General features: G+C 33.1%; 3 protein-coding genes across 4 annotated transcripts; 2 read left to right on the top strand and 1 right to left on the bottom strand.

Annotated features, from left to right (window-relative positions):
* Positions 1-146: 146 nt before the first annotated feature.
* LOC123309285 (40S ribosomal protein S10-like) lies at positions 147-2,256 on the top strand. 2 transcript variants are annotated; one of them, XM_044892319.1, is made up of 4 exons: positions 147-296; positions 485-689; positions 1,869-2,103; positions 2,187-2,256. In XM_044892319.1, exons 2-4 carry the CDS (start codon positions 490-492, stop codon positions 2,217-2,219), a joined length of 468 nt encoding a protein of 155 aa, XP_044748254.1. In that variant the 5' UTR covers positions 147-296; positions 485-489; the 3' UTR covers positions 2,220-2,256. The 2 variants fall into 2 exon arrangements, with proteins under 2 accessions (XP_044748254.1, XP_044748255.1); XM_044892320.1 differs by lacking the exon at positions 147-296 and adding an exon at positions 356-374.
* A 980-nt stretch (positions 2,257-3,236) lies between these two features.
* Positions 3,237-4,641, top strand: LOC123309757 (mediator of RNA polymerase II transcription subunit 7). Its single transcript, XM_044893004.1, has 3 exons — positions 3,237-3,525; positions 3,587-3,877; positions 4,280-4,641. The coding sequence occupies exons 1-3, from the start codon at positions 3,334-3,336 to the stop codon at positions 4,457-4,459; spliced, it is 663 nt and encodes a 220-aa protein (XP_044748939.1). The 5' UTR covers positions 3,237-3,333; the 3' UTR covers positions 4,460-4,641.
* A 704-nt stretch (positions 4,642-5,345) lies between these two features.
* Positions 5,346-8,692, bottom strand: LOC123309756 (apoptosis inhibitor 5). Its single transcript, XM_044893003.1, has 9 exons — positions 8,489-8,692; positions 8,271-8,432; positions 7,885-8,211; positions 7,625-7,822; positions 7,362-7,556; positions 6,771-6,956; positions 6,474-6,665; positions 5,689-5,851; positions 5,346-5,596 (listed from the first exon to the last, which is right to left on the bottom strand). The coding sequence occupies exons 1-9, from the start codon at positions 8,552-8,554 to the stop codon at positions 5,523-5,525; spliced, it is 1,563 nt and encodes a 520-aa protein (XP_044748938.1). The 5' UTR covers positions 8,555-8,692; the 3' UTR covers positions 5,346-5,522.
* Between the last annotated feature and the right edge of the window lie 5,788 nt (positions 8,693-14,480).

Genomic DNA, 14,480 nt, shown 5'->3' with positions numbered 1-14,480 from the left:
CTCTGTGTGGCTCGGCGGTCCGAGAGCGGACGAATATTCTTTACTCCTGAATATTTTTTCATTTTGCGCCTGATTGAAAGCAGACAGATTTTTTCGAAAAATTTTGGTTGTCGAGATGAAGGAAATGAAACCACTTCAGCCATTTCATCAAAATCGACAAGGGACATATTGTCCAAAGAAAAAGAATTTTCGATGACTTGACATTCAATGACAAGCGTCACAAAATCACCAAGTTCATAGACGAAAGACGAAATATTCCTTCTCTCTCTTTAGGTGAAGTTTGTGAAAGCTAGCCAGTAAGTTCCATTTAAATATTTTAATTTGATTTTATTTTAAGAATCATTTATCATACTTTTCTGTTTTTCGTCATATATGTAAGCTCATATACTGAAAATTATGTTCTACCACATAGTTTTTATTTTGATTAAAGTTTATAGGTTAATGTAAGTTTTTCGAATCTCTACACATTCGTTTATTTTTTCAGTCAAGATGTTGATGCCAAAAAAGGATAAAAGGGCTATCTATGAATACCTCTTCAAAGAAGGAGTTATGGTAGCCAAAAAGGATTTCCAAGCACCAAAACATCCCGAATTGGAAAATATCCCAAACTTACATGTGATCAAGGCACTTCAATCCTTGAAATCCAAAGGATTCGTTAAGGAACAGTTTGCTTGGAGGCATTATTACTGGTATGTATTACTTCAATTTCATAGTCTACACCGTTAATTGGTGAGCTCAGTTAGATTATGTTCATTGCCTCTATATCCTGAGTTATTGTGCTAGGCTTACTAGTTGAAGCCTCTTCAACTACACTATTTTTACCTGATGATATTTGATTGGAAGTGTGTTAAAGCTCTGTGATAATAAACGGTTTTGCAGTTTCATTCAGTCATCTGTGTGGGTGCAGGTGATTCTTCAAAAATGGTTACGCCTATAATAGTATTAGTATGCTTATTTCTGAATCCATCTGAGATTGCATAAAAGTTGGAAGACTTTCAGTGAAATATTAAACATTACACCAAAAAATACACATGATCCTAAATGAAATAACTATAGGGTAGGGACTTGGCATTGTATCATTCTACAATGGGTCAACCTTGAAATATATTTAAAGCCAAATATTATGAGGTAGAAGAACTCCTGAATACAGTCTTCGTTACACTGCATTCAAATATGTGAAAAGAAATGCTGCTATCACTCAATGCCTTTCACAAGGCATTAGTTATAGGAACATCCTCATGGAATAACATACAAACAGTATTTATTTTCTGTTACTAGGGCTGTGGTTTGTATATACACTTTGGTTTCTTCTGGTTAGTAAGTGGGCGATCCGTATATGTTGAATTCCTGACAATTTGGATTCAATATCACCAGAGTAACCGCTCTGGTAACTTTCGGTTACAAAATGTGTATATATGGACCATACGCTATATGTCTGCAGGTGTCAAGAGCTGTTGTAAATTAATGAAGTTGATACATTAATTTTTATTTATGGTCAGTTTCATAAACAAATTTAAACTCCTAGGTTCAATGTTGAACCCTGCTAGAATTTGAACTGTACAATTTGGCCCGAGGGCTGGTTGATGCTGGCTGGTAACTTATTCCCTAACCCCTTCAATGGTTTTTTTCTTGTTGAAAAATATAGAAATTTCAGATTTTAAGGCTTGTTTCCACTGGCCCCTAACCTCAACTGTTATATGATGTATTCATTGCAGTTTAACATTCAAAATCCTGCAAATTTAGAGTTTACTTCTACACCAAAGGAAGCTTCAAAATTAGAGGGTTAAAGTTTGATTATGAAACTGGCGGTCAATTGAGAATAATCATTAATATATGCGAAATTGGAATAATTTTTTTTTATTTGTTAGGTATTTGACAAATCCTGGTATAGATTACTTGAGGACCTTCTTGAACCTACCTCCTGAAATTGTTCCATACACCCTTAAGAGACAAACAAGGACAGAAACTGCTAGAGCAAGACCTAACCCCATTCGATCTGAAAGTTCTAAGCCTGATGATAGGATGGGATACAGACGAATGGAAAGACCAGGTGGTCCTGACAAGAAGGCAGAAGTTGGTGCTGGTTCTGCTGAGATTGAATTTGTGAGTAGAAGATCTTAATGAGTTCAATTATAAACCTTTTTTAATTTTAATGAAACTTCTAATTTTTATATTCTATTTTGCAGAGGCAAGGATTTGGTAGAGGTAGCAGACAATAAGTAATTAAATTTTACAAAATAAAAATTTAAAAAAAAACACAAGTTTTCTTTATTCCTGAAATACTTATGTATTTATTTTTCATGACATTAACCAGAAATTGAAATTCTAATAAGGTTTCTTATTCATAGGATAACAATATAAAAATTCTATGAAACTAAACAATTTACGAGAATAAGTTCAAATTATCCATGTTTGATTTTAATCACAACAGTGTTTGTACAAATACCAATGTCTAAGAGATGTCCTCACTGCTTTCACGTTATCCTTATACGATGAGATAGCGAAGGGTAGTATCGTATATTGTTGTCTTTTTAAAGGTCCAGTACTATCACAGGCAAATGACTCGCCTGCATTGGCGCAGACAGGGTTTTGTCTCTTGGAGGTTGGAGGGATGGCGGGAAACTATAATAATTATAATATGGGTGTTTGATAAAATTTTAAGATTAATCCTATGCTATGTGCATTCATTTCAAGTTAATTTCTCGCGGTACTTGTGGGAACTTGTAGAAAAAAAATGTAAGGCGTCTTTTCGTTCGCGACAAGTTAACAAAAAACGACACTGCGTACTATTTACATCTAGGATATATGGGAGACAGCATATATGAGACCTGGAATTAAGTGAGAAGACGAAGTAACAAATAATAATAATACAAAAATAATGATAACAGAAGTAACATCCTTCTCTATACAACAAGGGAATAAGGGTAACATGAAATTAATCAAATCACCTTCGCAAAGAGTGATCGTTTTAAGAATTATCGATTTAAATTGGGCATCCCTAGTTTTATACTGTGAAGAAGAATCTAACTAGAATACAGATATTCTATGGTAGAATCACAGATTACAGAGTAAGATATAGTTTTCTGTGGTGTATCTTAGTGTTCTGTGGTGGTGTCTGTCTAGTGTCAGCTATGTGTCAGTCCATAGAGAAAGTCTCTGTGTCTCTGTGTCAGTCCAAAGAGGTTAATCTCATAAAGTAAGTCAAGGGTCAAGGTAAGTCATGGGTCTGTTCTGTGGTTAATCTTTGGTCAGTCAAAGTCAACTGGTGTTCATGAAATTTTTATATAAAAATATTGTGTATAAACAAACCAATTCTTCACTCAGAAAAAAATAATGGCTTCTTCTGATGCTATACAAGTGTGCTCCTTGCCTCTTCCTCCTATGCAATATGTGAACCAATATACTGATGAAATGATTCGAAGAGGTAGGGCTCCCAGACCTCCACCACCAATTCAGGAGACCTATCATATGTTTGGTAATGCATTTAACACCGAAGATAGCATAATCAGGCCTTTAGAAAGTCAAGTGAGTCAGTTTTTTTCTGTGGTATACATTTACAGAAATGTTAAACCATATTATCTTTCAGGGAATCAAAAGATTATATCCTTTACACTTTGATCGCAAGAGGGAATTGAAGAAGTTGAACTTATCTCTTCTGGCAAATTTCTTGGATTTGCTAGATCTTCTTGTGAATTGTCCGGATTCTCCAAAGAGAGCTGAGAAAGTGGAGGATCTAAGTTTGCTATTCATTCACATTCATCATTTATTGAATGAATTTCGACCACACCAAGCTAGGGAAACTTTGAGGGTTATGATGGAGCTTCAAAAAAGACAAAGGATTGAAACTGCAAGCAGGTTTCAAAGACATTTAGACAAGGTAAGATAAGATTAGAGATACCCAGAGGGTTAATCTGCAGTTTAACTATTTGGCATTATGTCCAGTGAGTTTATAATTTGATCAACATAACTCCAAAAACTAACTAGTGAACTGGTTGTACAGTTCAAATTTGAGCCGAGATCAATATTGAGCCTAGTTCTAGACAAAATTTTACTGAATTGTCAATGTTGAGCTGGGTGCAAACTCAAACTCTGCTTATACTTCGAACTATACAACGGTTAAAGAAAGATTAAAATATTAACTGGAAAAAAAATCTGGAGAAAAATAAAAACTGTGGAACAATACTGCAAATACTGAAAATATTGATTTGATATTTTAAAATAAGGCTTGTAAAAGTGTAGGAAAATGATGAAGATGGAATTTAACTTTTCAAAATTTCAGGTTATGGAAATTTTGCAACATGCTGTACAAAACCTCCCTGAACCTATGGAAATTGATAGTAAGCTTATAATAGAGACTGAGTTACTGATGAATCAAGAGAAGGCAACCAACGAGGAATCAAATGATGATCCTTGTAATGTGTTGGACAGAATAATGTGCAATATCGTGGATAATATGTAGGAATAATTTTATTGATGATGGATGTGTATAAAAAGTATATATTACCCCACTTATCTATGTAAAAGTTGGTATTTTATGTTGTTCATTATATGAACCATATTCTAAGTTCTTCATTGTAAATACTGAAAATAGTGAAAATATATAGTTTTCACTGACATTTGATAAAATGTCCAATAATGTTATTATAATTTTCCCTTTATTTTGAATAGTCAATGTTGCAGCATGTACAATTGAAGTAGTGTAGCAAACCTCTTCACTCAATATTTGAGAACACTACAGGACTACTACAGTTTCTTCAAAAATCAAACTTTTCTCGTGAAACTCTCTGTTATATTATGAATCTTTTAGGTCCGGGTGCTCAGTTCAGGATTAAGCAGAGATTTAAGTTGATCCTACATTAACCAGACAGAATTGAATAGAACTGTCAAAATTAATCTAGGATCAAATTAGATCCCAGCTTAATGAACTGAGCTATCATATTCCATATTATTTTTGCATGTTTGTGCCCAAGTTGTAATATGTAATTTAGATTGTTTCTTAGGTTTTTTTTTAAGTATTGAGAAGTGTTCATCTTTTTATCATGCATAGACATATATCGGGTGAGAGTTTGACTTGTACATATAATGTCAATTGATGAATATATATTTTATTGAAGACAAAAGAAGAAGGAAATACTTTTTTCATTTTCAACCATTAACCATTGCTGAAGGATTTGATCATACAAATCTTTCTTATGTTCTTTTAAAACTCAACCAAAAACACTTTTTGTGAAACGACGTCGAAGTACCAGAAGAATGATTGACAAAAATGTAAAAATTTTATGTGTTTTGCATAAGACCCAATGATCAGAGGATTTCAAATAAATAAATAAATTGATACAAACTTATCTGACATGAAAAAACATTCAATTCGTTAATTTTATTGCATATAAAATAAACACAACTCAATAAAAATCTTTTCGATACACTCTGATTTCAAACTAATTTGGTAGTGTCTTAATAACAAAACAAAAAATGAGTTTACTTTGAAGTTCACACTTATAATTTGTTGAATTGTTTGCTTCTCAATTCCTCCAATTCCTGTTCAAATTACCTCGTCCCCTTCCTCTGAAGTGGCCTCTGCCTCTACCGGAACGATCTGCAGAAAATTATAAATATTAGTTGTCACATATTGAGTGTCTACAAGCTTTTGAGTGATTACAACTTAGTATAATTTAAGAATTGACTCACCATAGGACTGGAAACTACTGTTACTGCTGAACTTTCCACTGGGTGGTTGATATATCCTATTTTCCCCACGAGATGTTTTTATCTGTTTGTTTCCTTTACCTGCCTCTCCATCAAATGTTATAGGTATATGTCTTTTGGTAACTCCAGTCTTCACAACTGATGGCTGAAAAATCACTTTTATGAACTAAAATCTCAAGGAACTTGTCAACATATAAGAGCAAACCATCAAAATTATCACATATAACTTTTTCTGAATCTATAATAATATAATAAAGTTTATTTGACCATAAAAACAAAAAGAACACTTCGAATAATATTGTACAAACAAACTGAAATAAAGAGACAGAGGGAACTCAGAATGTGTAGTAAAATTGGGATAATGATATTTCACACAATAGTAGCAATTCTAAAAATGATACTTCATGGGACAAGTAGGAATTTTTTTTTCTAATCGACGTCACTCAAGGGGTAAATTAAGGGGCATTTATGATCACAAAACTTTAATGCCTGTTTCCAATGACTTACTTTAGACAGGCTTAACGTTACGGTTACATGATACAAATTTCAGTGATTCCTATAAAAATAAGTAAGCCTTAACATGAAGCCTGCCTTAAATGAGTCAGTGCAAACAGGCATAAACTGTATGAAAACATAGCTACTTTCGGTACCATTTGTATCATAATAAATTACAAAGTTTATATTATTGTCAAATAATTTTCAAGACGGCTGCAGAAAAATCATTCAAATCAAAATTATGAGACAACAATAATATAATAGGAGCCTACCTCAGGAGTTATTGCCTTTTTCAAAAATGACAATGTTATAGATACTTTGTAGATTGGCGGACTGTAAAATAGATCTTTGACAAGAGCTCTTATATTTTCTAAGATGGATGGCGCCATTTTCATTTTTTCTACATCTTTACTCTGGAGTGACACACGTGTAGCAATTGTGTGGTTCAATACTTTTTTGCAACCCTAAGAAAAAAATTATCAATTTCAATTAATTAGAAAGTTTATATCAATATTGGTAAATTTTTTTTGAAACAACTGATGAAAGCTAAGGTTTTAAAATTTACTCACCTGAGCACATCTTGAAAAATAGAGCAAACGAGCTCTGAAATCCCTCAGAACTTCAGCATCATGTGTTAAGAAATCTGGACATTGTCTAGCTATTCGGTGGAAAGAGAATAGAAGGCATTCAACAGCAGTAAAATCGACAGATGGCAGCGTTGTCTCATCTGTATCTGGCGGGGGAGGCATGTGCGACTAGAATACAATATTTAGAAAAAATATTTCAATCTTTCAAGATGTTACTTTGTAAGGCGGCAGATCATGTAGACAATGGAGAACCGGACCTTCATTTACTAAGTACAGGATGTTCAAGTTTGATTGAGAAAAAATTAATGAGAGCTCTCGTCTCATAAATTGAATGAGGAATTCAAAATATGTAGATGTTTATTTTCAGAAGAGACGTTGCAATTTTTTCTTTGAAAATGTCTATCCACAAGTTAGTACAGACGATATAGTAGGATAAAAAGATTCCTTCACAAAACTTAAAAAAAATTTTTACAGATAAACTTCAAAGTTTTATTATTTTTGGATTATCTATCTTCTTCTGAATTTTACACCTATCAACCTTTAGAAATGAGAAGGGAATATCAGTTTACTAACCTTCAATAAACTGAAAATATTCACTACATGTGAAGATGGATTATCTAGCTTTCCACAATGAAGGGATACTTCTGCTAATAGCCTCAAAATTTGTAACTTCACATCCTTAGAGTTTTCCAAACTATCTAGAGAACTCCACTGAGGTAGTACATGGTCACAGAGATATATGAAAAACTTGTTGGACTCGCATTTGGGCTGAAAATGTTAACATTAAATGAAGATTCAATAGAAAAAAATCTTTGTTACTATGAAATTGAACTAACCGAAAATAGAGTTATTGCATATTTTGTGCACATAACTAGCTTCTCTATGCTTCCTGTCTCCTGAGGGTCAAACTCTTGATCTAAATCCATTTGTTCAGCAATTGTATCTAAAAGCTGATTGGCTCCTGATAATGTTTTTCCATATTTGGATGAAATTAAGTATGGCATAATAATTACAAATTCTTCAGGATTTGCATACTAGAACATATGAAAAACATTGAAAATTAATTAAAAACCTAAACTACAGATCCCCAACTTACCGTCAATAGTTTCTTTGACTCCTCAATAATGGTATCCTCAATTTCCTCTTTACTGCCATTCACTGGTGTGGTTAATAAAGTTTTGAGAATGAAAGTTATACATTTTTCTCTCACATTTACATCAGTACTATTTTGTATAAATAGGAACAAAGCCTTGATTACTTGCTGTGGAAAATCCTTATATATCAATTTAAGAGAACTTGAAGCTATATTATACTCTTGATCTTCCAGCTGTAAAAGTTGTGCAAGAATATACACAATCTTATTCAAGTGTTCTTGTGAATCCTTACACATGATAGGCAAAGCTTTCATGGCACATATTCGTATCTGAAATATTCATTTATTATTTTTCTCTTGTTTATCTATGTAATATGATATAAACTGACCATGCTATCATCGTCCTCACAAAGATCTAAAATCGCATTCAAAGCTTGAATTTGTAAACTAGGAAAATGTTTGAAAAATTTCGAAAGAATTTGGGTAGATAATTTTTTTTCCTTTTCTCCACCTCGAGCACCTTCGATCGCGTCGGCATAATCCTGAATATGCTAAAATTGAATCAATGTTTTATGATTACATTTCTGAAAGCATCAGTGAAACTAACCTCTGACACATTATTTTTAGCATCTATCAGTATATTATATTTTTCATACAGCTTTCCCAAATCCATTATGGGAATGAAAATTTCAAGAGAATGATTATTATCTTTTCCACACAATTAGTGAGTAATTGATTATTGATATTTCTATATAAATGTTTGCGCTAACTTCTCCATTGATAACACCAACACAGAAATGACAGAAAACAGTTTTTATTTAACCACTGAATATAATCATAAATGATATTCTTCATCTTTATTTCTTCTAGAGGGGCACTTTGGACTTGCCCATTGAACAATCAACCAGCATCCAGAAACCTGATGCATTAAAATCAAAACAAGAAGAACGGCAACCGTAAAAAATAATTCAAGTAGAGGATCAATTTATTGATCTGAGAATACCGCATAAAAATTTTTACTCTATAGAAAGAGACAAAGCTATGACGCTGCCTCAGATCAATAAATTGATGATTTTATTGATCTGAGGACGCTGCCAAGAAGATACAGCTATGCATTTTGCTTAGTGGATTTAATTAACTGCGTATATTATCCTTGTTTATATAACCTATAAACAAGGATATTATCATTCGAATCTAGCTTTTTTTCTTATTTCCGATCTGGCTCTGGGCACGCTCTGTGGTTATTCATCTTTCGTTTGACATTTTTCGCGGCCCCCCATGTGCAGCGGTTCGCTCACAGATAGCGATTTCTCCTATTTCCCAACTAATTTTCACTTCTCACCTCTCCCACTCGATGCTTACTAAATAAGTATATAATGTAGATAAGATGGCAAAAAGAAAGAAAGGTTATATGAGGTGTAATTATGCCCTTTAATCAGCAGGGCGTCTTCAGGTGATCAAAAATTAATACTCATCGTTCGCAACGCAACATGCAAATTTTCAGGAGAAAATTGTGATTAGTTTTCCATAAACGTCTAATGGGCCATCAGGGTGAATCACCCTGTATTATCCCTGATCCTGTATTATCCCTGACACAAAATCATAAAGTTTCCAGAACTAGAGTTATGTTTTTTGTCCACACGTGGGATTTGGTGGAATTCTAATTCTAGGAAATGCTGTTATTTATTCTTTGATTTTACTTACTCATATCTGCTTGAAGAAGTAATAGACATCCGTTAATAACACAATGTTTAGAAAACCAACCTGATGAGGTTTTCTAGTATAACTTTCGAAGATGTTTTCGAAAAAGAAATACATATGAACCAATTATGAAGTATGTAGTTATTTGTGCAACGTGCAATCAGTTGGGAAAAGCATTATTTTTCGTGATGAGCGAAAATACGGAAAATATTGTTTTCCAACGTGTATCACACAATTTTTTTTTTCTAATTTTGAATAGGGTGTGGCTATGAATTCAAACTAAGAATACCAAAAACGTCTATACAAGCTTCCCTCGGAGATTCTTTCAGAATCGTCTAGTGACGGAAATTATTCAATTTTCACTCCATTGATATACATAGCAAGTATCGCGTTTCATCATCAGTTGCGAAATACTTTACTTTTCGCAACTGGTTACGAAAAAATAATTCAAAAGACCGCATTTCGAACAAATTACTTAAATCATGAATTCGTCCGATTTCTATAGTCTAATGACAAGTGTGCCATGCAAAGTGAAAATTGAATTCCTTAGAATAAATAATGTAGTTTTAGTTTTTCATGGCAATCACGAAATTTCTGTAAGGGATGTAGAAATATAGATTTTGGAGCTTGAAAGAGAAATCATGATATTCTGAGTATTGCCCTGAAAATATTGATAGTTCATGAGCGGTTTGAAAGAGCTTTCTGAAGTGAACAAACCCATGAAATTTGATCGAAATTGGACCTTGCAGTCCAGAGTTATGGCTATCGCAAATTTAGACCAATGTTCATGAATTACCCCGTATCTCCGAAACTAATAGCCTTAGGATACGAAAAAATCAAGTTTTCTGAAAGGCCTTTATGACCTGAATTCACCATTAGGCTATGGCCAACGACTCATGAAACACCCTGTATAAAGCACAGTAAACAAAATGACCGAAAAAACGGAATACGTTCTTTCGATCATTTCATTTGGGCGAATTTGACTTGCATTTTAAACCGCAACCTTCTGATTCTCAATAGAAAAAGTGACCACCAAGCAAAACCCTTCATCTTTTTTCAAAAACACAATAGAAATGGATCCAGCGCCTCGAACATGAAGATTTTCACAATGTATATGTCGTAGTCTTATTGTAAAATCAGTCATATTATAATACGCCTAGGCTTTTTCAATACGACTAGGCATATTGCAATATCACAGCAATAATCCAGGATCTCACAGTTTGACTGACTATATTTGAGGCGTATTATAATACGCCTGCTGCTCATTAGGCTTATTATTGTCAAAATTCAAAAACGCGCGAATACTTTGGATTCTGATTGATTATACTCGTCGTATGGTAAAAGGACTGACGGCTTGTCATGCTAATTGTGCAATTTATGCAAAAATGAAGAAATAGTGATAATGACCAAAAAAAGAGTAGTAATAGTGTAATATAATGGACCAAAATAGACTGCAGAAAAAATGCTGAACTCAGAATTTCATAAGAAATTGAAACTTCTTGAGATAGGTCAAACCGTAGCAATAGATGTTCCTAGATAGAGGACCTCTGGATTCCAAAAATATCTTAGGAACCATAGTTAAAATCTCCAAAGATGTTCACCAAATTGGTACCATCCATGGACTGTTAAACCGATGGTTTCGAGAGATGAGATTGCCACAGTAATGAAGTGATTAATATTCCAGATAATAGGGTAATTTTCTCAAGGAAAGCTTTAAGATTATTTCCAAAATTCGAAGGACAGGGACTCAAAGAGTGTTCTCGCAAACCAAATCAAATCCCATATGAAATATACAAGCAAATGTGATAAGGGTGGACCATATTGTAATAAATAATCAAAACCTATCATTATTTATTTTTTTGTCCTATAAGGGATCTCTATGATTTGCCTGGTACACTGCCATTTATACAGTCAAATTCTAAAAACATCACGTACAATAACAATAAGACTGAGAAGCGTCAGACGTATTATAACACGTCTTAATCAGTCATATTGTCCGATTTTCATTTACTTTGTTAGTTTTACAATTCGCCTAGTCGTATTGAAAAAGCCTAGGCGTATTATAATAAGACTGATATTATGATAAGCCTTCGACATATACAACAGGGACAGTTTCATTCGCATGTGTAGATTAGCTTTCTCCACAATCAATGAGGTTGACGAGATTCCTTAATTATACATATTAAACATGGCGCCAAAATAAGCAATCGACACTGTTTTTGAAGACATGTGATAGCGGTTGTTTTTGTTATTCTGAGCCTTCGGTGAATCACAAGGATATAACCACATAATCTTTTTCCACTTATATATATTCGGAAATAATTTGAGTTCGAAGTAAATATATTAAAATATGTATCTACATAATGAAAACACAACCTTTGAATGGAAAAATGTCCATGTTCTCAAATGAATTGCTCTGCAAAATACTAATAAATAAACGTACTATCAACTTCGCCCAAATTTTCCGAGTGATCAATACAATCATAAAGACTAAATATATAAGATTATTTGGTTTACCCAGAACACACGAGAGATGATCTTGAGATTTAAAAAACAACTGGGGTATCGGTTCTGGAGATACAAAGGATTGCAACTATTCCAAATATACTGCTCAAAAATTGCAGTGGATATTCGAGTGAAAACTTTCTTTTTGCACATAAATCAAATTTTCAGTATTGTTGAGGAGGTGGACAAAATTCGTTTTCTACTGACGGGATCTCAAGAACAATAGCAGCAGAAGAAAACGGATGGCACATTCTGTAGCTCTTTTTCCCTGAATAATCCAAATCTAAAAACAGATTCTCTGCCTATTATCTCTAGATTTTGAGGTATGGACCAAAATTGAGATATTGTCATTTTCAATAAAGCTGAATTACTCGCTTGTTTCAACTCGTACTCGAAAATCATTAGGACATTCTATAGGCATTTTTTTATGAGTAATTCAAATATGATTTTCAAGATATGACCGGGATTTCTGAATTCTTAAATCTAAACTATACGGTAGATTCGGGTGACTTGGGACTGTCCTGTAACTTGGGACAATTACCCCCCTTGCAGATTTCTTTGTTTCTTACCATTTATGAGTGAAAAGACAAACTTGTAAGATTGTGTAGCGTCTTTTCGGTTAGTTTAACAATTAATTCCTGTTGAGTTTGCCGTGACCAGAGCATTTGAATTGACAGGAAAAATTAACGAATTCAGGAGAGTAAAAGCGCGTTTTTTATGGCCCTTATGCTTTCTAGTGCCTTTATATGTGTTTCACTTTGTGCATGTGTAATTTCATTTTCTGAATACGTGGGATATTAATATGTCATGAAACAAGGTTGTTTACAAATCAAACGACAACACGGATGTCATTCATTTATTTTGTTGTTTCATAGGGTGACTTGGGATAACGCCGAATAGATACAAGCGGCGCATTGGCAGCAGGAAATATGCCGATTTTTCGCAGAATATTATTATTTACGTTATTTCCACAAAGAAATCGCCGACGAATGAAGGAAATCAAAGTTCCCTTTTTTTTAGTTTTTTTACATTTTAGTTGTAATATATTTACTTCCGCTGTAATAGGGGTTTATCAGTTAATTTCCTTACCGAATTTCAAATATATAATCACTAATTCGAATTTTTTCCAAACTATACTCCGTCCCAATAAGTACCTATTTCATTTGGGAGTTAAGAAATCAATGGATTTCAACTTGTGTCCCAAGACTCCCAACTCGGTGGGTGACTTGGGACAAATATATTTTATTTTTTTTAAATTTATATCCGAATTCTGAAGCATGATATATATCCTAATCAATAGTCTGAGTCATTAAGCATATTTGAACCTCTTTCTCACATGAAAATAGGTCACCGTTTTTGAAATATGAGGAGTTGAATTTCAAAATCGTCCCGAATCTACGGTAGTTGAAAGTTCCTCCATCATGCTGCAAATTTTTCTGATTTCAAAAATGTGTGTTCAACACAAAAAGAATGCTAATTTTTCACTAGTGGTTACCGTTTGTCAAAACCATTAGATTTTTTCCAGTTGAAATAAACTTAATAGTTCCTCTATCGTTTACAAGACTTGCAAGTAATGAACAAAAATAATGCGAATCAACAGTTTCGCACAAATTGACAAAATTCATTAACCGAGCAAAATAGGTCAAACCTCTCATTATTCAATTAATATACATAAATAATTTATTAATAATTATCAGTATTTTTATCATCGTAAAGTGGCGCTCAACAGTTCAGACTACATCGATTATTATGTACGTATATTTATTTAATATGAATTGAAATAATTTAGTAATTCTTTTCATTGTAGATAGAAGAACATGAAGAATATAATCTTGAAATGGTGATTATTTCAGAACACACCTCATCTCATCTAAGCACACCTATACCAGGGTAGTTGAGTTGAGATTTAATGAATGAATGTACATCTTTCATATGATAATAGGCGATTTGACTTTTTCAATATTTTATTTATATTATTATTTATTTGATATCAATTTTATATTAATATCGCCCACACTAATAATACTAAAAAAAGAACAACTTTTCATGTACATAATATGTTTGTCAGAGATTATAGGTAGAGTAGAAAGATAGGAAACGAAGCGACTGAAGTGATGCGAGTGCCATCTGTGTTTCAAATGTGATTCTAAAATCCTAAGACTGGTTAAAAGCCATTTGCAGAAACATATGAAATTTGGTAATATTTCAGATGGCCATTTTGATCAAAGAAGTTTTGAATGTTTTGATTTCCGTACCGCCTTTTGATTATCTAGCTCTTTGTATTTGCTGATAATTGAATTTTTTGTCTAATTTCCTGGAGACAACCTCTAAATATCGTCCGAAAATTATTGCATTGTGAAGAACTGTGGATCAAATAAAATGGATTTTCCGAA

The sequence above is a fragment of the Coccinella septempunctata genome, chromosome 3, assembly GCF_907165205.1.
Source record: "Coccinella septempunctata chromosome 3, icCocSept1.1, whole genome shotgun sequence".
Lineage (NCBI taxonomy): Eukaryota > Metazoa > Arthropoda > Insecta > Coleoptera > Coccinellidae > Coccinella > Coccinella septempunctata.
The sequence above is the reverse complement of the archived record's forward strand: the minus strand, read 5'-3'. Positions and strand labels throughout refer to the sequence as shown.